Source organism: Miscanthus floridulus, chromosome 8 (genome assembly GCF_019320115.1).
Source record: "Miscanthus floridulus cultivar M001 chromosome 8, ASM1932011v1, whole genome shotgun sequence".
Lineage (NCBI taxonomy): Eukaryota > Viridiplantae > Streptophyta > Magnoliopsida > Poales > Poaceae > Miscanthus > Miscanthus floridulus.
The window spans coordinates 177,344,202-177,368,893 of NC_089587.1; the positions used below are offsets into that span (position 1 = coordinate 177,344,202).

The following is a 24,692-nucleotide window of genomic DNA, read 5'->3' on the forward strand; positions in this document are numbered from 1 at the left end:
TGAGCAACTCCTTCTTCTACATCTTGAATCTTAGCGAAATCAAAGAATGATCTTTCACCCAGTTGAGACCACATCAAAGGTGTCTTACAAGGTCTACCATACAGAGCTTCAAATGGTGACATCTTGATACTGGCCTAGTAGCTGTTGTTGTAAGAGAACTCTGCATAGGGTAAGCATTTCTCCCAATCAGAGCCATAATTCAGTACACTAGCGCGAAGCATGTCTTCTAAAATCTGATTTACTTGTTCTGTCTGTCCATCTGTCTATGGGTGGTAAGCGGTACTGAAATCAAGTTTAGTTCCAATGGACTTGTGCAGAGCTTCCTAGAATCAGGACACAAACTGAGGACCACGATCAGATACAATACTAGAGGGAGCTCCATGCAATCTGAGAATATGCTCAATATATAGATCCGCTAATTTTTCTGCATTGGTCTTGGTCTTCACTGGTACAAAGTGAGCGATCTTGGTCAAACGATCAACAATCACCCAGATGGAATCATTGCCTTTCTGTGAACAGGGCAATCCAACTATGAAATCCATGGATATGCTCTCCCATTTCCACTCGGGAACGTCAAGAGGCTTTAGCAATCCTATAGGCCTTTCATGTTCAGCCTTAACTCTATTACAGATGTCACATCGTGCCACATGTCCTACAATGTCCATTTTCATGCCTTTCCACCAAAAGTGTTTCTTCAAGTCTTGATACATCTTTGAATTCCCAGGGTGTATACAATACTTAGAATCATGGGCTTCTGACAGAATTTCCTCTCGTAGGGTTGGATCAGAAGGTACATAGATTCTGTCCTTGAACCAGATGGTTCCTTGTTCATCCTCATGGTGGTTGGTCTTGTAGCCTAGTTTCATCAGACCACGAAGATATTCGATCTCTTCATAATTTTTCTGAGCTTGACGGATGCGATCTGTGAGATTATACTGTATGTGGAGCTCATTTAATAAGCCATGTGGTAGTATCTCAAGTTGGAAATCATCAATCTCTTCCTTGAGCTCAGGTGGTACGGATTCAGTGATCAAAGTGTGACAGTAACTCTTATGGCTGAGGGCATCTGCGACTACATTAGCTTTTCCTGGATGATAGTGAATTTCTAGGTCGTAGTTCTTGATCAATTCTAGCCATTGGCGTTGCCTCATATTCAGATCTTCTTGTGTGAAAAAGTACTTCAAGCTCTTGTGATCGGTGTAGATATCACACTTGTTGCCTATCAAGTAGTGCCTCTAGATTTTCAAGGCATGCACAACTGCTGCTAACTCAAGATCATGAGTAGGGTAATGGTTCTCGTGTTCTTTCAACTGTCGAGAAGCGTATGCTATCACTCTTCCATCTTGCATCAATACACAACCAAGTCCTTAACGGGATGCATCACAATAGACTACGAAATTTTTGCCGATATCAGGCAATGCTAGTACAGGAGTTGTGGTAAGCTTCTGTTTCAATTCCTGGAAGCTTTGTTCGCACTCGGGCATCCATTCAAACTCCTTGGTCTTCTTCAGAAGATTGGTCATTGGACGAGCTATCTTGGAGAAGTTTTCGATGAATCGGCGATAATATCCAGCCAATCCCAGGAAACTTCTGACTTCTATCACATTACGGGGTTGATCCCACTCTTTCACAGCTTCAATCTTAGCTGGGTCAACTGCTACACCTTCAGCTGATAGTACATGGCCTAGGAAGCCAACTTCCTGTAGCCAAAACTCACATTTGCTGAACTTTGCATAGAGCTGATGTTGGGCTAGTTTCTCAAGTACCGTTCTCAGATGATGTTCGTGTTCTTCAGCGGTGGATGAATAGACAAGGATGTCATCAATGAATACCACCACGAACTTATCCAGTTCATCCATGAAAACCTTATTCATCATGTTCATGAAGTATGCAGGAGCATTCATGAGTCCAAAGGACACCACGGTGAACTCAAACTGACCATACCTAGTCACAAAAGCTGTCTTCGGGATGTCATTCTCTCGAATCTTCATCTGATGATAGCCAGATCTGAGATCAATCTTGGAGAAATACTTGGCACCTCAAAGCTGATCAAGCAGATCATCAATTCTTGGTAGGGGGTACTTGTTCTTGATGGTGACTGCGTTCAAGTTCTGGTAATCAATGCACATTCTCATTGAACCATCCTTCTTCTTGACAAACAGAACGGGGGATCCCTAGGGTGAAGCACTGGGTCTGATATATCCCTTTGAGATGAGCTCATCAAGCTGTTTCTTGAGCTTGGCTATTTCATCAACTGACATGTGATAGGGTCTCTTGGTAATCGGTCCTGTTCCTGGCAACAGATCAATGATGAACTCTACACCACGGTCTGGTGGCATACCTGGTAATTTTTCAGGGAATACATCGGGATAGTCTCTGACTACTGGCACATCATGAACTGTCTTCTCCTCTTTTTGTGATTCTGAACTTGCCTTAAGGGCACATAGGATAGAGGTGGACTTTCCAGACTGGGGTTCACATCTAATGACTTGGCCTGATGGGTGGGTCGCTTGGACATATCTAGGTGAACATGATATGATACCTCGGTGAATGGTTAACCAATCCATACCTAGGATGACATCTAGGTTCATGGAAGGTAACAGGGTTAGGTCGGCTTTAAAGATAAGACCCTCAATGGTAAGACTCACTCCCTTATAGATGTGGGTGCATTTTAGGTCTCCTAAAGGTGAGCTGGTGATGATAGGCTTTTCATGTGGGGTTACTGGTAGGTCATGCTCTCGTGCAAACTTGGATGATATGTATGAACAAGTTACTCCAAAGTCGAATAGAACTGATGCAGTGTTGCCATTAACTAAAAACATACCATACACCACGTCAGGGGCAGCTTGTGCTTCTTCAGTGTCCAGATGGTTGAGACATCCATGAGTAGCAGATCCCTTGGGCTGAGACTTCTGAGCAGCTGAGTTCTGAGGGCACTCAGCGGCTTTGTGACATGGTTGGCCACAAGCAAAGTAAGTGAAAGGCGTACCACCTGTAGGGGTTGGCACGGTTGCCTTCCAGTTTCTAGTGCTTGGTGCGGAGCGGTTCTATGCTGGGCATTCATTCGCTGAGCGGGGACGGTTGAAACGATCCTAATTGTTGTGGTCCTGTGCATAATGGTCCCGGGTGTAACGATCCTGAGCAGGGCGGGAGTATTTGGCGGTGTAGCCTCCACTTCCCCTACTCGATCCAGGGTTGTCATCCCTGTTGTGGCGAGAGTGCTCCCTAGAGGGTGCATCTCTATGGAACCTCTTACTATCACATCCACGGAAGGACTCCTTAGGCTTACACTTCCTCTCCCTGTACTCTTCTCTAGCTTTAGCACGGTCCTTCTCAATCTGGATGCAGCGATCCACCAGAGCATGCAATGTGTTGCTCTCAATACCGCCAAACTTCAGCTTGATGTGCGGGTTAAGTCTCTTGCGGTAATAGTACAACTTCTCTTTCTTTGAGTTCACAACATAGGGAGGTGCATAGCGCAGAAGGTTAGTGAAACGGGTAGTGTACTCAGTCATCCTGTCTTTTCCCATCTTGATGTTGCAGAACTCCTCAGCTTTGGCCTCCATGATACCCTTAGGAATATGGTACTCAGTGAATGCTTCAGCGAACTCATCCCACGAGATGTGGGTAGGGTCCTCATGGGAATCACTGAAACTGTCCCACCAGGCGCGTGCTGCACCTATGAGCTGGTGTGTGGTAGCTCCAACACACTCATCATCGGTGAAAGTGGTGAGGTCAAGCTTCTTCTCCATTTCCTATAGCCAGTCATCGGCTACCAGCGGGTCAGGGTCAGTGCCATCATAGGTAGGTGGCCTTAGCTTCGGAAATCCTTCTAGCTTCATTTGGAAGTCATTCTACTGACCTCCCTGACGACGGTTTGCTCCTTCAACAAGAGCTACAAGAAGCTGGGTCTGTTGTGCCATCACTTCTACTAGGCTAGGTGGTGGTGGTGGTGGAATGTTCTCCTCAGGTGGTGGGGTATTCTCCAGGTGGAAGGGTATCCCTCCACGTCCATGGCCACGGCCACGGCCACGGCCACGGTTGTTGCCACCACGTCCCCCATTTAGTTCAACTAGTTTAGGGGTGTGCGCACGTCCATGGTTCATTAGGCGATTTGATCGGCGGTTCAGCATCTACAACACAGATCATAGAGAATTTAGTGCTTGTGCCAAAAGTGCTTATAATTCAATATGATTACATGATTTCGATGATTTAAAGAAAAACATTTACACTATCCAACACTCATTACAAAGAAGCAATAAGATCCATAAGATGTAATAAGATCCAAAACATTCATTACATGGGTTTTATTACATAGCATCATCTCTAGTAGCTACACTTGAAGATGTGCGAGAATCGTACTACGCATAGCGTCTCATAATACATCTCATAAGGGGTACATCATGGGGTACAACTCATGGAAGCTACTAACATGACTCATGACCACGCAGGGTCATCTACTCTAACTCGTACACCGTAGCTAGGATACGACTGTTCTTGATCTCGATCTCCTTGTCAGACTTGTGAAGTCAGGACATGTACTTCAGGGCCTCGGCGAGCTCCTCAGTAGGGTTGGCTCCAGGTAGGGTAGGGTAGGCGTCTAGGTCGAGGTGAGTCAGGGCTAACTCAAACTCCTCTATCCTAGGCTTCATCTTGCTACGAATTTCCTTGGGTAGCTGATCCCACATACCCTTCATCTCCCTGAGGCGCTTCCTATCAGACTTCTGCCAAGCCTGTCGAGTCCTTTCACACTTGTCCTATAGGTACTCATTCTGCCTAAGTGCCTCGATCAGGTGACCCTGGTTGTGAATGGCCTTCTTCCTAATCTCCTCTAGATCTTGAGTCATGGTCTTGTTCCGAGATTGGATCTTCAGCATGTCAATCCCCTTGGATCTCTCTCTGTCTCCTCTGCGGTTGAACTCGGCCTTCTTGTCGTCCAACTCTCTCTGCAACTCCAAGACCTTGCTGTCAAGGTAGTAGTTCCTGTTGCCTAGGTCGGCTGCTTTGTCCTGTAAGTCAGCGACCTTGGCTCTATGGTCCTCCTGACGACAGTTGAGCTCGTCCTGCAGCTTGGCAACTGTCTCTAGTAGACTAGCTCGCTCCTGTGCTCCCTGCAAGTCTCGCTCCTAGTACTCCCACTGGAGGGCCTAGTCCTGACGTCTCCTCTGCTCCAGCTGGGTCACGTACCTGTCCTGCTCTAGTAGGTGGATAGCTGAGACACAAAGGCATCTATCCTCCTTGGCAAGGATAACTCTACCAGTTGCGAAACTCTGCTCACTAGGGGTAAGGCTGAGGTCGAGGGCCTAGGGAAGTAGACGGAACTCTTTTATCTTCAGGTGCTCGTAGTGGTCCCTCATTACTCTGCGAAGTGCCTTGTGTGAGATAGCTCGCAGTCCCTCCTTGACTGTGTCCTCTATAGTCAACTCGGTGGAAGCTGGGATAGAAGGTAAGATAGTGCTAGCTGGGAACTCGGCTGAGGTGATGACTGGTCCTTCGATTCCTCCTTCCTGAGCTGGCTTTCCGGTGCAGGTGACCTTGACAAGCTCATCGGGGACACCTAACGTGACGAGAACTCGGTAGAGGGTCTGTGCAAAACCCCCGAGCTCACGTAGGTCGAAGGTAAGCTTGGCGTGGTCCAGAGGTAGCGGTCCTAGAGGCGGCCAGTCGATGTTTGTTGCCATCTGCATGTTTCAAGGGGATAGGTGTTAGCAGGTCAATAAATAGATAAGCCTTGCATAAAAGTAAATGCAGGGTCAGTATATAACCGAAAGAAGGGTTGTCCACATCCTATTCTATCGTCCATTTCTGAGGGTTTCGTCCTATGGTCAAGTATGGCTCTAATACCAACTGAAACGACCCTGATTTCCACGAAGGGAAATCCATCACGTCGAAGTGTAATAAGACCGTTGTTGATCATATTACCCAAATTCCAGTCGAATATCACATCCATACAACGATAATATCAGAGTATAAATAGTGCGGAATTATGTAAATTATTACATCGCCGCATTGGCAGAATCAAAAGTAGCATTCATTCAGAACAACTTGAAGATAAGATCGCCAAACTCGAGCGTAGGCACGAACCCCTCATCCGTCAAACTCCTAGGAGCTAAACTCCTCAGCAGAAACTGTGTGCCAAAATTTATCAGTATGATTTGTACTGGCCACTCCCAACCCTATGAGCATTGCTTTATGGAAATTGGATGCAAGTTGGACATAGTCAAGGGAACCTATAAAGCTGGGGTTTCCTATGCATTAGCATATCAAGTAAATAATAATAGTTTGTCAAGTTTTAACACCATTCCCACACGCATTCCACTCCATTCCCTTTTTCGAGCCAGGTATCGATCCTGGGACCGATATACCACCATGTCCATCATCCCCGTACCATACCATCGCTTAGTCGACAGGCCAACTCCCTCTTGGCACTGTCTCAAGGCCCATAGCCCCTGGCTACGACCAACACTCTCTCACAGGGGAAGAAGAGAAGGACTCATCTCTCTATCTAGTTTAAGCGAAACCTAGGAAAGGTCCATAGCCGACAAGTCGGCACATGTATCGATCGATCAACCATACACTCTGTAGAGGTTTTACATAACCACAAGATCTACCTTCCTCGCTGACTATCATTAACTAGGCTAATTCCGGCCGCTTGCTAGCCTAGGATAATGCCACTCTACCATTTAGCCCTAGTACACCCTAAGTCTAGTCTGGGGTGGCTAAAACTATGAGTCATGAGCTGGGTCCACAAGGTCTCCATGAAGTCTTAGAAGGGTGTGGGGGATCCTCCGCACCCCGTACCTCCCTCGCACTGTCCGCTATCAACCTAGCAGTAGTGGCAATATCCTACCAAGTAGTCTGGCCGTCCCATACCATATAGGGCGAGTGGTACATAAGGCTTCCCGGTGAATCTGAGTACTAGTAAGTCCTTAGGGGTGACCAAGCCAGAATGTCTTCATCAGGGTTTCCATTTACCGTGCCACCACAGCACCTCCATCCCGGGCTCCACCCGTCATAGGTTCACACCTAGGTCCACCTCATATACCATTTACCCACCACATGTATCCATTTCCAGGGGTGCCTAGGTAGCATCCCATAGCAAGACTTGCCCCAGGCTCATCGTATACTCCAACTTGGTCGACACAACCCTCACCCTCCACTCACCCAAGTCACACATGCAGCACTCTCCCCATGGTCCAGATAACACTAGTATCCATCACGCACGTAGTATAAGCGTAGTAGAAGTATAAGTAATGAAATGTATAGCAGTAAGCGTGTGTCTAGCCTCATAGCAGGGTATGCAGGGGTAAGGTTGCGCCAAGGTAAAGGCTTTCAAGCAAGCATACTACCATGCAAGTCCTATCATAATATGACTGTAGCTGTAAAGTAAAGCGATAACAGTTCTATGTTAGCCATGCATAGTAGGTGCTACGAGATTGGGTGGGATGTGGCACCTTTAGTGTAGTCATCTCCATACTCCTCACGGTACTCATGATCCTTGTCTGTCAGTTTCTCCTCCGAGTCTGCATACGATCGCATTATAGTCGTGTTAGCGACGTCTATAGAATAACACAAAGGAACAATGAAAATTCAAAAGAGCCAAATGCACTCAAACATGGGTTCATTGCGTAGAGCTTGATTTTAGAAGAATTTTGGTCCTAGTTTCGTATTTTTCTGAGGTCATATGAATTAGTTATGAATTTCCGAAGTTTAAATCTATTTCTAAAAATGGAAAAAGGCTGAATTAATTCTGGGCTGACACGTGTCATGCTATGGTTGGTCCACATGGCTTGCTGACGTCAGCATGATGTCAGCATCACGGTTCCGAGTTGACAGGTGGGGCCCAGCTGACGTCAGCATGACGTCAGCGTGACGTCATCAACGTCGTCCACACCGATAGGTGGGGCCAAAGGCTATTGGGTCACTGATAGGTGGGTTCGGTCAATGTCAATGGTGGTCAACATCGAGTCAACGGTCAACGGTCAATAGTCAGGGTCACTGACATGTGGGGCCTGGCTGCTGATGTCAGCAGCTGATATCAATGTGACGTCAGCATGACATCACCCTGGCTGCGTGGGCTGCTGACATGTGGGTCCCGTGTGACGTCAGCATGACGTCAGCGCCTGTCATGTGGGTCCAAAGTGTCCGTGTCACTGACATGTGGGGCCTGGTCAATGGTCAACGTTGACTAGTCAACGGTCAACACGGTCAGGTCTCAAACGGGCTTCGAGTTGGGCTGGTCTAGGCCGGGCCGGGCCGGACATGTGGCACGTTGTGACGCTGCCACGTCACGGCCGTGGGCTCTTACTAGGCCTCGTGTTCAGGCTGTGGGCATGGGCTCGGCTCATGGTGGACCCAAGTTCATGGTCCATGGACCGCAGACTGGTCTACTGTGGACCGAGTCCATTGTCTATTCCTCTCGGCTCGGCTCATATGCACCGAGTTCATGCAGGGGTGTCAGCGAGGGGGGTGTTTCCCCTGTCTTTCTCCCACGACGGCGCTCCTGCCGGCGGCGAGCTTCGCTGGTGAGCCTCTGTGGCGAGGCTGGTGCCCAACTAGGGAGGGGAAAAGCTACCCTAGGCCACAGCAATCATGATCCTAGGGCCCTAGTGGTGGCCGGGGTCTTCCAAGTTGTTGGCCACGACGGCTGGTGGCTCGGCGGTGCCCGCCGGTGGCAAGGTCGCGCACGCTGGCTCTCCAGTAACTAGGCTGGGCAGACGATGGCTCTGGTGGTTTCGTGGGTGCACGACGAAGGCGTCCAAGGCTCAAGCGGGGCTTTGGACTCCCAGGTGGCCATTAGGGGCTCCAGCGGCCATGGCGACATGATGTCGACGGTGATGCGCATGAGCGATCAAGGAGGCTCCCGCGGGGTGGTCATGGCATGGTCGCGAGGTGTGCTGGGTGCATGTGTTCCTAGTGGCCAGGGACAAGGGACTGGCCTACGCGCTCTAGGTGTGGGGCGCCATGGCCGACGGTGAGGTTCGGCAGCAGAGAGAGATCAAAAGGGGGAAAGCTCACCGTGGGTGGCGTGGAAGAGTGGGTGGTGATGCCGTGTCGATTCGAGGACGTGTAGCTCCGGTGGCCATGCAGTGCAGCGTTGCCCATATTAGTGATGAAGACAACGGCGTCGTCTTTGGCTTCGACGACCTCCTCCCCGCGGCGGCTTCAGCATTTTCTCCCCTCCCCTTTCTTCCCCTTCTCCCCCTTCTCTCTTGATTCGGATGCGTTGTGGACGGCCACCAGAGTGGTGGCGGGGCGATGGAGAGGAAACTAGGGGCTCCCGACCGAGGCTTTTGTAGCCGAAGCTTCGGCCACGGCATGGACGAGCGGCAGATGGGGATTAAGGGTGATCAGGGCGCGAGCTTGCATCCGATGGTTGCGAGTGATTGCGTGGGCACGGCGCAAGGAAACAAGGTCATGCCCCAGGCGTGACCCCCCCCCTGGCCTGCCCCTGCCACCACTGTCGGCCTCCGATCGGTGGGCGGTTGAGGCGTTGGCGTGGAGAAGATGACACTGTGGACGGGGTGGCTGACATGCGGGGCCCGTGTGGCAGCAGCTGCGAGCGAGGCAGACAGGGCGCGTGGGCATGGGCGATGTGTTGGGCCACGAGCTGGGCCACGCGCGTGCGCCGGGCGAAGGCGGGTGTGGTTGGGCTGGCTGGCTGGTGCGGTGGGGGCTGGCTGGGCTACTATGCGCTGGCGGGCCGAGAAGCCGAGCAGGCCTGGGCTACGAGGCCTTCTCCTTTTCCTTTTTCTATTTTTCTTTTTCTTTTTCTATTTTTGTTTTATGCTTCACACATGTGTATATAAATCAAGTAGCATGTTGCACCCATGGCATAATGTTCCATGGTGAAAAAGTGTTGGTCACGGTATATGTTTGGGATATTGGTTCCATGTTAATATAATTATTCATTGTGGAATTCAATAATTGGTGGCTTTTATTAATCAATACATAATTCATTAAAATCCAAATCACCATTTTAGTTAACAATGTATGCAACACCTTGATTGTTGGAAATTAAGTAAACATAACTAACAAATGACATGCCATGCTTATGTGTTGACTTGGGATGGGTTAGACCTAAGCATCTCTTAGGTTGGGTTTCTATACATGACACTCATCATCACATGGGAGTTTTAAGAAAAATTTTGTAGTTGATAATTTTGGTGTATGGATTTTTAGGTTGTTTCACCGGTCGTTGCTACCGCCTCGCGCATGTCCGTGGTCCTCGCGAGCACGTTCGCCGCGCCGCTGCCGCAGTGACCCTGTCGATCTAGCTGCCTCCGCATTCGTGAGGTGAGTTCTCTTGGCTTTCTCTCTCCTAGTGCCTAGGGTTTCGCCATTCAGCGGCCAGTCACAGTAGGGCATGGCGGGGTCGCATGGCCGTGGCGAGGATGATGGCGCGGTGCCATGGCTTGCTCGTGGCTATGGAGTTTCATGGCCGGGAATGGGGGATGGCCGACGCGCGGTGGCATCGAGCTGAAGGAGAGCAGAGGAAAACGAGTAGAGGATTGACGGTGATGTTGTGCAATATTTTTTTATTTTTTTGCAAAACATGTAATTGAGAAATTGCCTGGCCATTTTGTGGTGTTTTATTATGCATTATACCTTGACTAGACCGGCCATCCCAAAATTGTATGCCTATTTTCATGTAATCTTATTATGCATTTTACTTTGACGGTTGTTCATAAAATGTTCTCAAATAGTAAATCAAGGCAATTGAATTGCTTTTCAAAGTAGAGTTTGCAATGCTATATATTGACGTTTGTACTGTGTTTTGCAAAAAGAAAAAAAACATGTGGACATGCATGCATGATATATAATATACTCCTTTTGATCACAGATATAAAATTGTATTTTGGCCTGGTTGACAAAATTTAAACTTTGACTATCTCACATTATATTTTGAGATTGTGGCATTTGGTCTAAAAAAGGACTGTACATATGAATGCTAAATTAAAAATGTTTTTTGATTGACTTCTTCACATATGAATTTTTTGTTCACATGTATGAAAGGATGTCCACATGTGTGCTAGTTTTTATTTCATCAATCAATCCTACAACTAGCATACACCACACAAGCATGGATATGATTTTTTTAAAAAACTTGTGCCATACAAGCATACATATGTAATGCACATACAAATGCAACATACAAGTTTATGAGCTTGCTCCCCCTACTTGTGTGCTTCAATTTTTAATTAATCCCCTTCCAATGTCATACTCTCCCCCAAATCCTATCATCTTTGTTCTTCTCCCCCTTTTGCAATATCTTTGGGAATTTCTCTCCCCCATTGTCATTAATGACACAAAAGGTGAGCTCAAATTTTAGATTGGTGAGGCGAAACCATGTTATGTGAGGATCATTTGGCAAATTTAGTTCAGTCTAGATTACTTGCAAAAGATATTTAACTCGGTTTGATCCAAGGGCAAGCTTCTTCATACCTCAAAATAAGGGTTATCTTGACCATGTTGAGTTAAACACTTATGTAACGACCCAAAAATCCACACACCAAAAATCACAACTACAAAATTTTTGTGATAGCACTATGTGATGTTGAGTGACACATGTAGAAGCCAAACCCTAGTTCTGGATTGGATGTGACCCAACTAGGTTAAGATCATAAGCATAGTTTGGTTTTATGCCACATGTGTAATTAAATTCCTAAATAAATAAATCATGCATGCATCCTTAGACCCACTTGTGATTTGGATTCTTTTGCCTTATGTGATGTTTAACTAACTTACTTAATAATTATGACAAACCCTAACCAAATTGGCAACAAATAAAGGAGAAAGGAAAGAAGAGGGAGGCAGTAGCTCAGCCCAGCCTGCCTCGACCAGCCCAGCTAGCCTAGCCCAGCCTCGCCTACCCTTTCACATGCACAACCACTGACAAGCCGACCTCGCTTGTCAGTTATCATGCGCCACACGCAGCCACATCGCGCCAAGCGCCCGACGACCCGACCCCACTTGTTAGCACAGTAGCGTCTTCTTCCCCTCGCCCACGCAATCTCCCCACATGACTAGAGGCCAACCAGCATGGCAGGCGTGGGCCCAGGGTCACGCAAATCGCATGACCTTGTTTCCCTTGCGCCGCGCTTACGCTACCGCACGAGAGCCGTCGGATGCACTGCACATATCACCACCGCCCGATCGACGTCCGCCATTAGAGCCCTTGGAGCTCGGCTATAAAAGCCAACGCCCACGAGCCCTAACCCTCAGCCTGTTCGCTGCCGCCGCTGGTGGCACAACACCACACAGCATCAAGCCGAGAGAGAGAGAGAGGAGGGAGAAGCAAGGTGGAGAAGGAAGCCGCTGCGGGGAGGACCTCGTCGGAGCCAGGAGCGCCACCCCGATCAGCTACAATGACGTAGCTACTCGGCACGGCACTGCATCGCCTCATCACGGCCTCGCCTCGCCACTGCACCGCCATCCTACCACCACAAACCCTGTGGTGAGCCATCTTGCTGATACCACCTCCCTTGCTAAATGGAACATGCATCGCCATGATTGAAACCTTGCTGAAGCTTCGAGCTCCGGCCTAGCCCAACTAGTTAGCTAGGGAGACCGCCATGGCCATGCTTGCCGAGACCCAGGACGTGTTGTGCGCGCTGCCATCAGCCAAAAGGAGGACCCCAGCCATGACGTTGCACATCGGAGCAGGAGCGCACATGCACGGACACGCTCACCATGGCAGAGAGTACAACCATGGTGAGACCACCACGTCTTCTACGTTGCGGTAAAGGCAATGTTGACACCCGACTGGTTCCACCATGATGAGAGTCACACCGCGCTCACCTTAGCCGAAGAAGAAGCCCACTGGAGCCCTACGTTGCCGCACCGCACCTCGTCGGAGCGCCACCGCCTCTGTTTTGCTCCCACCACCGTGGCCAGAGCCACTGGGAGCACCAGTAGCTCCGTCAACACGCCCACCATGGCCGTAGAAACACCGTGGAGCTCACACACTCTTCCAACTGGGCTCTCGCTACAACTGCAGCCCTATCCATGCACGACGACGAACCCACGCCACCGTTCGCCGTGTCTAGAGCCCTAGGAAGCCCTAGCCATCGCCCTGACCCCACCGTCGCAATTGCCAAGGCTTGGGGAAAGCTATTGCCTACCTTAATCGGATGCTAGCGTCATCGCGGAAGCTCATTGGTGACCTCACCGCTGGCGGGAGCCCCATCAGGGAAGAGAAGGGGATTTTTACCACGTTTCGAGCAGCTCCGCCGAGCAGCTCCGACCACGACCGCACCGACCACGACCACGCCGACCATGTCCCGAGCAGCTCCGCCGAGCAGCTCCGACCACAACCGCGCCGACCACGACCACGCCGACCATGTCTCGAGCAGCTCTGTCGAGCAGCTCCGACCACGACCACGTCATGCACGTGAACCAAACTCTGGGAAGGAGTAAGTGGACCAAGTCCATCATAGACCGGCTCTGCGGTCTATGGACCAACGAAGGTAGGTTCACCATGAACTACGCCTCACCTACGCCTGTGGACCATGGCCCGTTAGTGGCCTAGTATGACGACGTGGCCGCACCAGCACGCGCCACGTGGCAGGCAAAGCCTGGCCCAAATCTAGGCCCAACCAGCCCAGTCGAGGCCCAACCTGTATTGGCCATTGACCGGTCAACATTGACCATTGTCTGGGACCACCTGTCAGTGACTGTGATCCGTTGACCATTGACTCGCCCGTTGACTTAACGTTGACTTAGACTGGACCCACATGTCGGTGACCCAAGAGCCTCTAGTCCCACCTGTCAGTAGCTGATGACATAGATGACGTCAGCGGGACCCCACCTGTCAGCTCAGAACCGAGATGATGACATCATGCTGACATCATACTGAGGTCAGCATGCCACGTGGACCAATAGGAGCATGACACATGTTAGCACAATATTAATCCAGCCTTTTCCCATTTTCAGAAATGATTGAAACTTCAGAAATTCATAACCAATTCATACGAACTCAGAAAAATACAAGACCAGGACCAAAATTCATCTAAAATCAAGCTCTACGCAATGAACCCATGTTTGAGTGCATTTGGCTCTTTTTGAATTCTCATTGCTTTTTGTGCTATTCTATAAACGTCGCTAACGCGACTATAATTCGAACGTATGCAGACTCGGAGGAGAACCAGATGGATGAGGACCATGAGTACCATGAGGAGTACGGAGATGACTACACTAAAGGTGCCACATCCCACCTAATCTCATAGCACCTATTACGCATGGCTAATATAGAACTGCTATTGCTTTACTAATTGTTATAATCATACAATGATAGGACTTGCATGGTAGTATGCTTACTTGACGGCCTTTACCTTGACGCAACTTTGCCCCTGCAAACCCTGCTATTAGGCTAGACACACGCTTACTGCTATATTTCATTACTTATACTTCTACTATGCCTATACTACATTAATGCATGGTGGAAACTGGTGTTATCTGGACTATGGGGAGAGTGCTACGTGTGTGACTTGGGTGTGTGGAGGGTGAGAGTTGTGTCGACCAAGTTGGAGTATACGACAAGCCTAGGGCAAGTCTTGCCATGGGGTGCTACCTGGGCACCCCTAGAATGGATACCTGTGGTGGGTAAATGGTTACGAGGTGGTCCTAGGTGTGAACCTGTGATGGGGGGAGCCCGGGATGGAGGTGCTGTGGTGGCACGATAAATGGAAACCCTGATGGAGACATTCTGGCTTGGTCATCCCTAAGGACTTACTAGTACTCAGATTCACCAGGAAGCCTTACGTACCACTCGCCCTATATGGTGCGGGATGGTCGGACTACTTGGTAGGATATTGCCACTACTGCTAGGTAGATAGCGGACAGTGTAAGGAGGTACGGGGCGTGGAGGATTTCCCCCACACCCTTCCGAGACTTCATGGAGACCTTGTGGACCCGGCTCATGACTCATAGTTTTAGCCACCCTAGACTAGACTTGGGGTGTACCAGGGCTGAATGGTAGAGTGGCATTATCCTAGGCTAGCAAGCGGCCAGAATCAGCCTAGTTGACGACGGTCAGCGAGGAAGGCGGATCTTGTGGTTATGTAAAACCTCTGCAGAGTGTATGGTTGATCGATTGATACATGCGCCAACTAGTCGGCTATGGACCTTTCCTGGGTTTTGCTTAAACTAGATAACGAGATGAGTCCTTCTCTCCTTCCCCTGTGAGAGAGTGTCGATCATAGCCAGGGGCTACGGGGCATGAGACAGTGCTGAGAGGGAGTTGGCCTGTTGATTGAGCGATGGTATGGTGGTGATGTGGTGATGACATGGTGTGGATGGTGATATATTGATCCTAGGATCGAAACCTAGCTTTGGATGGGAATGGGGTGGAATATGTGTGGGAATGGTGTTAAAACTTGACTATACTATTATATACTTGATATGCTAATATATATATAGGAAACTCCAGCCTTATAGGTTCCTTTTGGTTATATCCAACTTGCATCCAATTTCAACAAAGCAATGCTCATAGGGTGGGAGTGGCCAGTACAAATCATATTGATAAATTTTGGCACACAGGTTCTGCTGAGGAGTATAGCTCTGAGGAGTTTGACAGTTGAGGGGTTCATGCCTACGCTCGAGTTTGGCGATCTTATATTCAAGCTGTTCTGAATGAATCACTACTACAGGAATGAATTTGCGCAGCGTGGCCAAAACACGCTCCGTGGCGGGCACCTTTTTTGCCCGCCACGGTTAACCGGTGGCCGGCCAGCGAGGCCGGCCACCGGGGCGCCCGCTGCGGGAAATTGGTTTACCGCGGCGGGCCACCTTACTTGCCCGCCGCATAAAATCGTTATTTACCGCGGCGGGCGGTATGAATAGCCCGCCGCGGTTAATACGGTTTACCATAGCGGGCGCTTTAAACTGCCCGCCGCGGTAAAGACTTGATTTACCGAGGCGGGCGTTTTATGTTGCCCGCCGCGGTAAAGCCTGTACATATACAGCCCTCGGACCCTCCTTCTTCTCCACGGGTCTTCCTCTCTCAAAACTCATGGGGGGAGGCTTTGCCCTAAAATTTGAGGAAACTTTTGATTTGAGTTGAAGGGCTTGGATTTGAGGGAGGAGGACATCATAAGAGGTTCATAAAGGCTCTCCCTCTCTCCTTCCATCCTCTCTCTTTATTTCCATCACCTAGAGTTCTCTTTAGATCTAGATCTAGATCTAGATCAATTTTAATGGAAAAAATGATGTTATGTATTTCTTTAACTTTAGATTCATCATAGATGCATGCTTCATCTTTCACATCGTCATTTTCTCTCTTTTTCATGATTTTGGACGTAAAAATCATCAATTTCTCCTAATTCTTCTTTATTTAATGTTGATTGTGATGGATAATGTTCGCAGATACGATGGATAGATCGGAATGGATGTACCGGATCGATAGAGTGAATGATCCGCGGTACCTCTTTGAATTAAGGAAGTTTATTGCGGCTGGTAAAGCTCACCGTGAGAGACTGAAGCGGATGACAACCATATGTCCATGTTCTCGTTGCAAGAACCTGAAAGCCCACCGAGACAGCGAGGTGCAAACTCATTTGATCATGTATGGTTTCATCGAGGGCTACACAGTCTGGACATTTCACGGCGAAAGAGTTGGTGCGAGTGGCGCTGCATCTGGAGTTACCTCTTCGACGCCGATGACGACAGCACCACCGGTGAATACAGATCCTTCCGCAGCAGCTGCGCCAGCCGACAGTGACAACAGTTGTCGTGATTACATCACGGTGGATGATGTAATGCAAGACATGGCCGACGAAGCCGGCGACGGTGTTGATGGTCAGGATACTGTGAGCCAACCCGAGGATGTGCAGCTTGTTGAAGATCTAGTCAAACACTTCGATGAAGACGACGTTGTGTTGGGTTGCCCAAAGTGGTTGGAGAATTTCAGAGAGTTGAAACAGGCGGCAGTTGATCCTCTCTATAAGGACGGCGGCGATTGTCCAAAGGACTGCACGGCGCTCCGTTTTAACCTCCATATGTTGATGTTGAAGGCTCGTCATGGTTGGTCTGACACTAGCTTCAATGAGTTGTTAAGCTACCTTGCCACCACGTACCCAACGGCTAACAAGGTGCCCGCCAATACTTATCGGGCCAAGAAGCTGATCCGGCCAGTGGCGATGAAGCTTAGAAAGTTTGATGCATGCCCTAACCACTGCATCCTGTATCGGGGCAATGAGTATGAGAATTTGACGAGTTGTCCGCACTGTGGCTTTAGTCGGTACAAGAAAAATGCTGGTTGTCGCGTGGATGCAGAAGACGAGGGAGACTTGCGGGGTGGTCGGAAGAAGAACAAGAAGGGGGCAAAGAAGAGCAGTGTGGCCAAACAGATCTCGGCTCAGCAGGACGATGAAGAAGAGGGTTACACGCACAGGAAAAGTCCAGCACTGTCGGTGTGGTACCTGCCCGTGACCGATCGCCTGCGTGCAATATTCGGGAACCCGGACGATGCCAAGCTCATGTCCTGGCATGCATCTGCTGACCGCCTGAACGACGATGGCAAGCTACGGCACCCATCCGATGGCAAGCAGTGGAAGGATTTCGACGAGGCCTACCCGGAGTTTGGCAAGGAGCCCAGGCATGTTAGGTTCGCGCTAAGTACTGACGGGATGAACCCGTTCGGTGAGCTTAGCAGCTCGCACAGCACTTGGCCCGTCGTGCTCACCATGTACAACCTACCTCCCCATCTATGTCAGAAGCGTAGGTACCTTATGCTGACCATGCTTATCTCCGGACCGAAGCAGCCCGGCAACGATATAGATGTGTTCCTAGAGCCGTTCATGGAGGAAATGAAGATACTATTTGATGTTGGGGTCCAGATGGTGGATGCATCCCGCAAGGAGAAGTTCACACTAAAAGCAATCATCTTTGTCACCATCACCGATTACCCCGGTCTCTTCTCACTATCGGGGCAGATCAAAGGGAAGACCGGCTGCGTAATTTGTATCGACGAGACCTGCTACACTTACCTTAAGGGATCCAATAAGATGGTGTACACGAGGCACAGACGGTTCCTCACCAAAAATCATAGGTATAGAAGAAGTATTATGAACAAATACTTTGACAATCAAGACGAGCCGCAGCGTGATCAAATGACGCAGACTAGTTGGGGAACAAAGGTGTATGAGATGGTCAAGGACATGGATCAGGTGGAGTTTGGAAAGAAGAAGAAGCCGCCTAAAGAGGGGCCCAAGCAGACAAGGAAGCGAAAGCGGGACCAGACGGAGGAAGTCCCCGCCGCCGTTCCTTTCAAGAAGATGTCAATTTTCTTCAAGTACCTGTCGTATTGGAAAACACTGAATACACCCCATGCCATCGACTGCATGCACCTGGAGAAAAATGTCTTCGAAAGCACGATCGGTGTCCTGCTGGACATCAAGGGCAAGACAAAGGATGGTATTAAGTCACGGACGGATCTTGTCAATCTGGGCATCAGGCCGGACCTTCACCCGGGACCGCCTCAGAATGGTAAAGTCGATATCCCGGGTGCGGCCTGCAACCTAACGCAAGACGAGAGGACGGCTTTTCTTAAGTTGCTTAGGGGTATCAAGGTGCCGACTGGTTTCTCTTCCAACATCAAGAGCCTGGTCTCCATGAAAGACCTCATAATGACCGGCTACAACTCACACGACTGCCACGTCATGCTGACGGTGTTCCTACCAATTGCGATTAGGGCTATCCGTCCAGAGTACGTGAAGATGGTCATCACACGGATGTCATACTTCTTTAATCGCATCACTCAGAAGGTCATTGATAAGGCTGAGCTGCCTGCCCTGAAGGAGTTCATCGCGGAGACCCTTTGCCAGCTCGAGATGTGCTTTCCACCATCTTACTTTGATATTATGCCACACCTAATGATGCATATGGTCGATCAGATCCATCAACTAGGCCCCGTGTACCTACACCAGATGTGGACGTACGAGCGGTTCATGTCCACCCTCAACAGATACGTCCATAACCGCGCTTACCCGGAGGGCTCTATGATCGAGGCATACACAACGGAGGAGGCCGTGAACTGGTGTATGAGGTACATAAGAGATGGGAGGGTGATTGGGTTGCCTGTCCATCACCACGAAGGCAAAACCTCAGGAATGGGGTGCACAGGCCGAAAAGTGCGCACCGATGTGCCAAACCGAATGGTGCAAGAAGCTCATTACAGCATCCTTCATCAGTTAGTGAGCATGGAGAAATATATTGAAAAGAACCTGGAAGAGATCCGCGCCGCTAATGATGGACAACGCACGGAGGCATGGGTCCAGAACCATCACAAGAGCAATTTCGTAGACTGGCTCAAAGAGCAACACATACCCCTTGAAGGATGCCCTGATGAAGATACGGAGACCGTTAAGAGGCTTGTGTTAGGCCCATCCAGCCAAATCACCACGTGGCAAGGGTATGACGTCCAGGGCTACAGGTTCCACACGAAAGACAAGGACAAGAAGAGCTCGGCACAGAACTGCGGTGTTCGATACGAGGGCGAAGAAGAGTACACGGGCCAGAGGAGGCAATACTATGGGCAAGTTGAAGAAATATGGGAACTTGACTACGGCCAGAACCTACGCATAACCGTCTTCCATTGCCAGTGGGTCAAACCGAATGCGGTTGCAGTGGACAGTTATGGGCTAACCACCGTGGACCTCAAAAGTATCGGCTACAAAGATGACCCGTGGGTACTAGCAACCAATGTCGCACAAGTGGCCTACTATATATATGCAGAGGACCCAAAAAGGCATGTGGTTGTGTCCGGAAAGCAGCGGATTGTGGGAGCTGATGGGGTGCAGAGTCCCGAACAATACAACAACTACGCAGAGCTCGAGCTTTTTACCGATCACCCAAAGAAGATCAAGGCCGTCGAGGACCGATTCAACAAGTCCAGGATGATGCCGTGGGCCCGCCCCGATGGTGAGAAGAGGACGGTGAAAGCACCTGCACCAAAATGATTAATGTATCCCAGAGACATATATATATATATATATGTAATAATGTAGTGGACTCTATACGTATCCCAGAGACATATATATAATAATGTATCCTAGAGACTCTATATGTAACAATCCCAGATACTCTATATGCATACTCTATAAAAGAGGATAAAATTCTTAAGTGTACTACAAAAGTCAAGTAATAAAAAGCCAAGGGACCTCAAAAGTATAGACTAATGAATACAACTAATGAATTAGCTAATGAATTATGTTAGTATAGACTAGTTTCATCTTCATGAGACTTAAAATAGGTAATGAATTCATTCTGAACTGATGATATTTACCGCGGCGGGCATATAACAGCGCCCGCCGCGGTTAATAGATTAACCACAGCGGGCATATAACAGCGCCCGCCGCGGTTAATAGATTAACCGCGGCGGGCAACTTAACAGACCGCCGCGGTAAACATTTCCCGCGGCGGTCTGTAACGTTGCCCGCCGCGGTTAATCGCAACCTATATAAGCCGTCCCCACCCTCAACATCTCGGCGGTCTTTCGTGCGGTTCAGTTTTACCCCGAAGGGCTGCCAAAATCTCACGCCGCCGCCGCCGCCGCCGGGCTCCACCGCCGATTGAGCTCCTCCGCGCACCGACCCCCGCCCCCGTTCTCCTCCCCGTGCCCGGTCCGCGCCCCCGTCCTCCTCTCCCTTGCCCGCGCCCCGCCCCCGTGCTCCTCCGGCGCCCCGTCACCGGAACCCTAGCACCTGCTCTCCAGGCGGCCGGCACCAACACGCCGGTGAGTTACCCTCTACCTTGCCCGCGCCCCGCCCCCGTGCTCCTCCGGCGCCCCGTCACCGGAACCCTAGCACCTGCTCTCCAGGCGGCCGGCACCAACACGCCGGTGAGTTACCCTCTACCCCCGTCGCCGCTGCGTTTGCTTACCCATTTCCCCTTTCCCTCCGTTCATACTGGGGCGTCGCGCGTCCACCGCAATGCACCGGTCGGGTCTGTCCCTCCGTTCAGTTGGCTTGTCCTCGCTATATTTATGCTTATCTATTGATCAAATTTAGGATCTCTGTTTGTTGAGATTGGTGCTGGGTCTAATAATACTCTGATCTAGTTTTTTGATAGCATGCCACATAGTTAAAGAATTGAGAGAACAAAGCTATATCATCATGGTTATACAATTGGGATCGATATCCAGGACTAACAATTGTGCTCACATTTTTTTGTTCACTTTTATAGACACAAACATGGGACAATTAATTACTTTGAATGTCCTAGGCAGTGTTTTAACGCCTAGGCGTCGACTAGGCATCCAGGCGTACCCAGTTCGCCTTGGGAAACAGTGGCACCTTGTTGTCTAGGCACTGCCTAGGCGTCCAGGCGATCCAGCACTTTCCTGGACGCCTAGTCGCCTTCAAAAAACTGGTCCTAGGAAACAACAATATTATACAGTGCTTTGTAGGATTTGTTTCTATACATCTTTTTAATGATATCCTAGTGACATGGCCATTGTGGTCTCTTGGATTTGGATATAACAGTGCACTAGGAATAGCCTAACTGACTAATTTAATGCTACTGTATTCTTTCTGTGAATTTAAAGTTTAACCACATATAGGCATAGTGCAATTTCTGGGAAGGTTGACTACTAGTGTGAGCATTGTATGTTGAGAAATGTCTGCGACAGCTTGCAGGCTAAAGTTGGTCTGATAAATTATTTGTGATGAATTTGTGTCATCACTGTTTCAGACTGTCCAAACCCTCTTGCTTGTCACAGCGAGGTGCAAACTCATTTGATCACTGTTTTGATTTGTGAAAGTTTTTTGAGATGGCTAGCTACTACTTATCCCCTTACTGGTACTCTACTACTTGATGCAAAATGGTACTTGTATTACCTATTTCTCTCTACCACTGTTGTCTTACTACTGCTGCTGCTACTCTGAATTCAACTGAACAAAGCAGTACTACACTTGGTGAATTTTGAACTGCTATACTACTGATCTATGATGCTTTTGGTGAACCGTAGCATTTGAATTCAATTCTTTTTGCTGCCTATGATGCCAAAGAAATTTATGACAAAATTCTGAGCATATGCCACTGCCTATGATGCACCTTGCCTTTAAACTAATTCTGAGCTAAATTTGTATAGTCAAGGAACCAGGTGGCATGTATAGTCAAGGACAAGGTGGAGATCACTTGGGCGGAGTGGAACAATGTCCCGGTCGACTACAAGACACATATCTGGGGTGAGGTGACGAGGAGCTTCCATTATCCCGAGGACGCCGATCTAGACAAGTGCAGGGAGTGGGTCATGCACGTGGCAGGAAGAGCCTTTAGAAACTTCAAGTCCATGCTGACCAGGTACTACCTGAAGCTAGGCAAGTCACCCTGTGTCAAATACACTATGGTAAAGGAACATCACTGGGAAGAGTTCTGCAAACAAAGAACAACAGAAGAAGCAAAGGCAAAGAGCGCCAAGTTCAGCGCACTCGCGAAGAAGAACCTGCACCCCCACCACTTGGGCATGACTGGGTTTGCTGGTAAGAGGCCCCAGTGGCGGGAGGAAGAAAGGGCTAGAGCTGCCGCCGGGCTTCCCGATCTGTACGACGGTCTAGACTTGAGGGCTAAGGACTTCATTTATGCCCGCAAGCCGAAGAAGCTCAAGGAGGGCGCGAGCAAGTTCAATGAGCCGAAGTTCGAGGAGGTGGAGAGGGCTCTCATCCAGGCCGCTAAATCCAAGGACAGCTTCGAGGTTCGCAGGGGCCAGGACTTGCTGACCCTAGCGCTGGGAACCCCCGAGCACCGTGGCCGCGTCCGTGGCATGTCGTCGAAGATGAGCTGGAACTCAGTGGAGTCATGGCAATCCGACGCTGCCACATACCGGTCAAGGCAGAGGTACAAGGAGGGCATCTTTCAGAAGGGCTATGATCAAGGCGTGGCCGAAATGATCAGTCGGTCCATAAAAGAAGCCTTCACGAGCAATGACCCAGATATGGTGTCGATGAGGTCACAGATGCTTCGCCAGGCAGGCGTGGCCGTGCCACAAGTTCCACAAGGGCAGACACAAGGGCAGCCACTGCCGATGATCGAGGATCGCCCAAGGCACCCCGTCGACGACATCCGGCAACCCATGCGCGTCAACCTCAACATCCCGTTCGGCAGGGCGAAAAAGTTGACCGTGGGTGAGGGTTACATGCACCCCAAAGAAGATATCAAAGATTTCAACCAAGACCAGATCCCTGCCAACTATGCTGCCGTGATACTTACATGGTATGCGACCCAATATGAAGAATTTGAAATGGAATATCCAACTGCACAAGGGGTAACGATCCTTGGAGCTGCCATTGGTTCCGAAGTCCTGTGGAACAAGGACGACATAGAGATCATTCTCTCGACGCCGACTTCTACGCCGATGGCGACACCAGCATCACAACCATCCGTTGCCGGATCTTGTCCCCCCGATGATCCGGATCACGGCGACGGCGATGACGAAGGCAATGGCGGGGATGACAAGGGAAGGAAGTCACCCCGAGGCACAAGCCCTCACCCTCGTTCTCCTACTCCAACAACAAGTCCACCCGCACCTCCCGATAGTCCGTCTAAGGGCACAAGCAAAGGACCGGGAGGCACGGAGGAACCGGGGGCAAAGACACCGCCTGCTGCCATTGCGAGCACAAGCCACTGTCCTCCACCGCCGGCGAAGACTAAAGGCGACCAAGGGCATCTCACATACTCACTTGAGTTCGAAAGGTATGGTAGCGGCGAGCATAATTTGCTAATAACTTTTCTTTGCCATAATATGGTACTAACATTTCTATCCCAGGCCAAGATCACCTTTCCATCTATTTCCTGAATCGGATGACTGCCCCGGCCATTACGAGCATGGGAAGTTCATGATAACCAAGGCCCAGCTCGTCGACGAGGAAAGGTGGGAGACAAGGAGGTTTCATCTCTGGTACATGGAAGCGGCAAAAGCTGGCCTACATGGTTTTCTAGTCAAGGTTGTGGCGGAGTACTTCCACTTGCCCGGCAACGATGTAGAACTCCCTGTGGACTTCCACGACATGTACAGACTACTACGGGAACAAGACCTTGACATCGCCCAAGTCACCTTGTTCTCTATGTAAGTGATGAATTGCGAGTTTCACATATCACCTGCCTTTGAATCGGTCAAGACTACTTATATATGCCACGATGGCTTGTCCTTGCAGGTTGATGGCCTATATATCCAAGGAACTAAAACTTGATGTTATCTATCTATCTCCAATGCATATTGCTCAAAGAGTCATCATTGGTTACCACCTAGATGACAATCATCCAACCATGAAAGACTTGACCAAGCGACAGAGAGAGGCGCACAGGAAGAAACTGATGGACAATGAGAAGTTGAACATTTCAAGGTACATACTAGGAGCAATGAAGAAGATCAGGAGAAATGGGTGTATCGTAGCTGCCTACCACTTTGGGTAAGTCGAAGACATGCCTGTAGAGATAAGTGGGTAGCTAGCTAGTATTATTATTTCTCATTGTAACCTGTATTTTGTTTCAATGGCGCAGCCAAGGCCTCGAGGGTCACTGGGTTGCATTTATCATCTACCCTCAGGATGGCAGGGCCTGCGTATTTGATTCGTTGAGAATGCCAAACTTAAAAGGGTACAAGGCCTTTGAAGATTGCCTCAGAGTGTAAGTGACTGAACTGTCTTCTCATATGCGTTCTAATGCCCTGCCTAATACTAGTACATTTCATATAG

General features: G+C 49.4%; 1 protein-coding gene across 1 annotated transcript; it reads left to right on the forward strand.

Moving 5' to 3' along the window:
* Positions 1-22,203: 22,203 nt before the first annotated feature.
* LOC136474114 (uncharacterized) lies at positions 22,204-24,214 on the forward strand. Its single transcript, XM_066471722.1, has 2 exons — positions 22,204-23,691; positions 23,765-24,214. The coding sequence occupies exons 1-2, from the start codon at positions 22,253-22,255 to the stop codon at positions 24,066-24,068; spliced, it is 1,743 nt and encodes a 580-aa protein (XP_066327819.1). The 5' UTR covers positions 22,204-22,252; the 3' UTR covers positions 24,069-24,214.
* The last annotated feature ends 478 nt before the right edge of the window (positions 24,215-24,692 follow it).

Bases quoted from the DNA above. Each gene is read 5' to 3' on its own strand.
- LOC136474114 (XM_066471722.1), top strand. From the start codon at position 22,253: ATGCACGTGGCAGGAAGAGCCTTTAGAAACTTCAAGTCCATGCTGACC. The intron at 23,692-23,764 runs GTATGGTAGCGG...TTTCTATCCCAG, and splicing joins TACTCACTTGAGTTCGAAAG to GCCAAGATCACCTTTCCATC.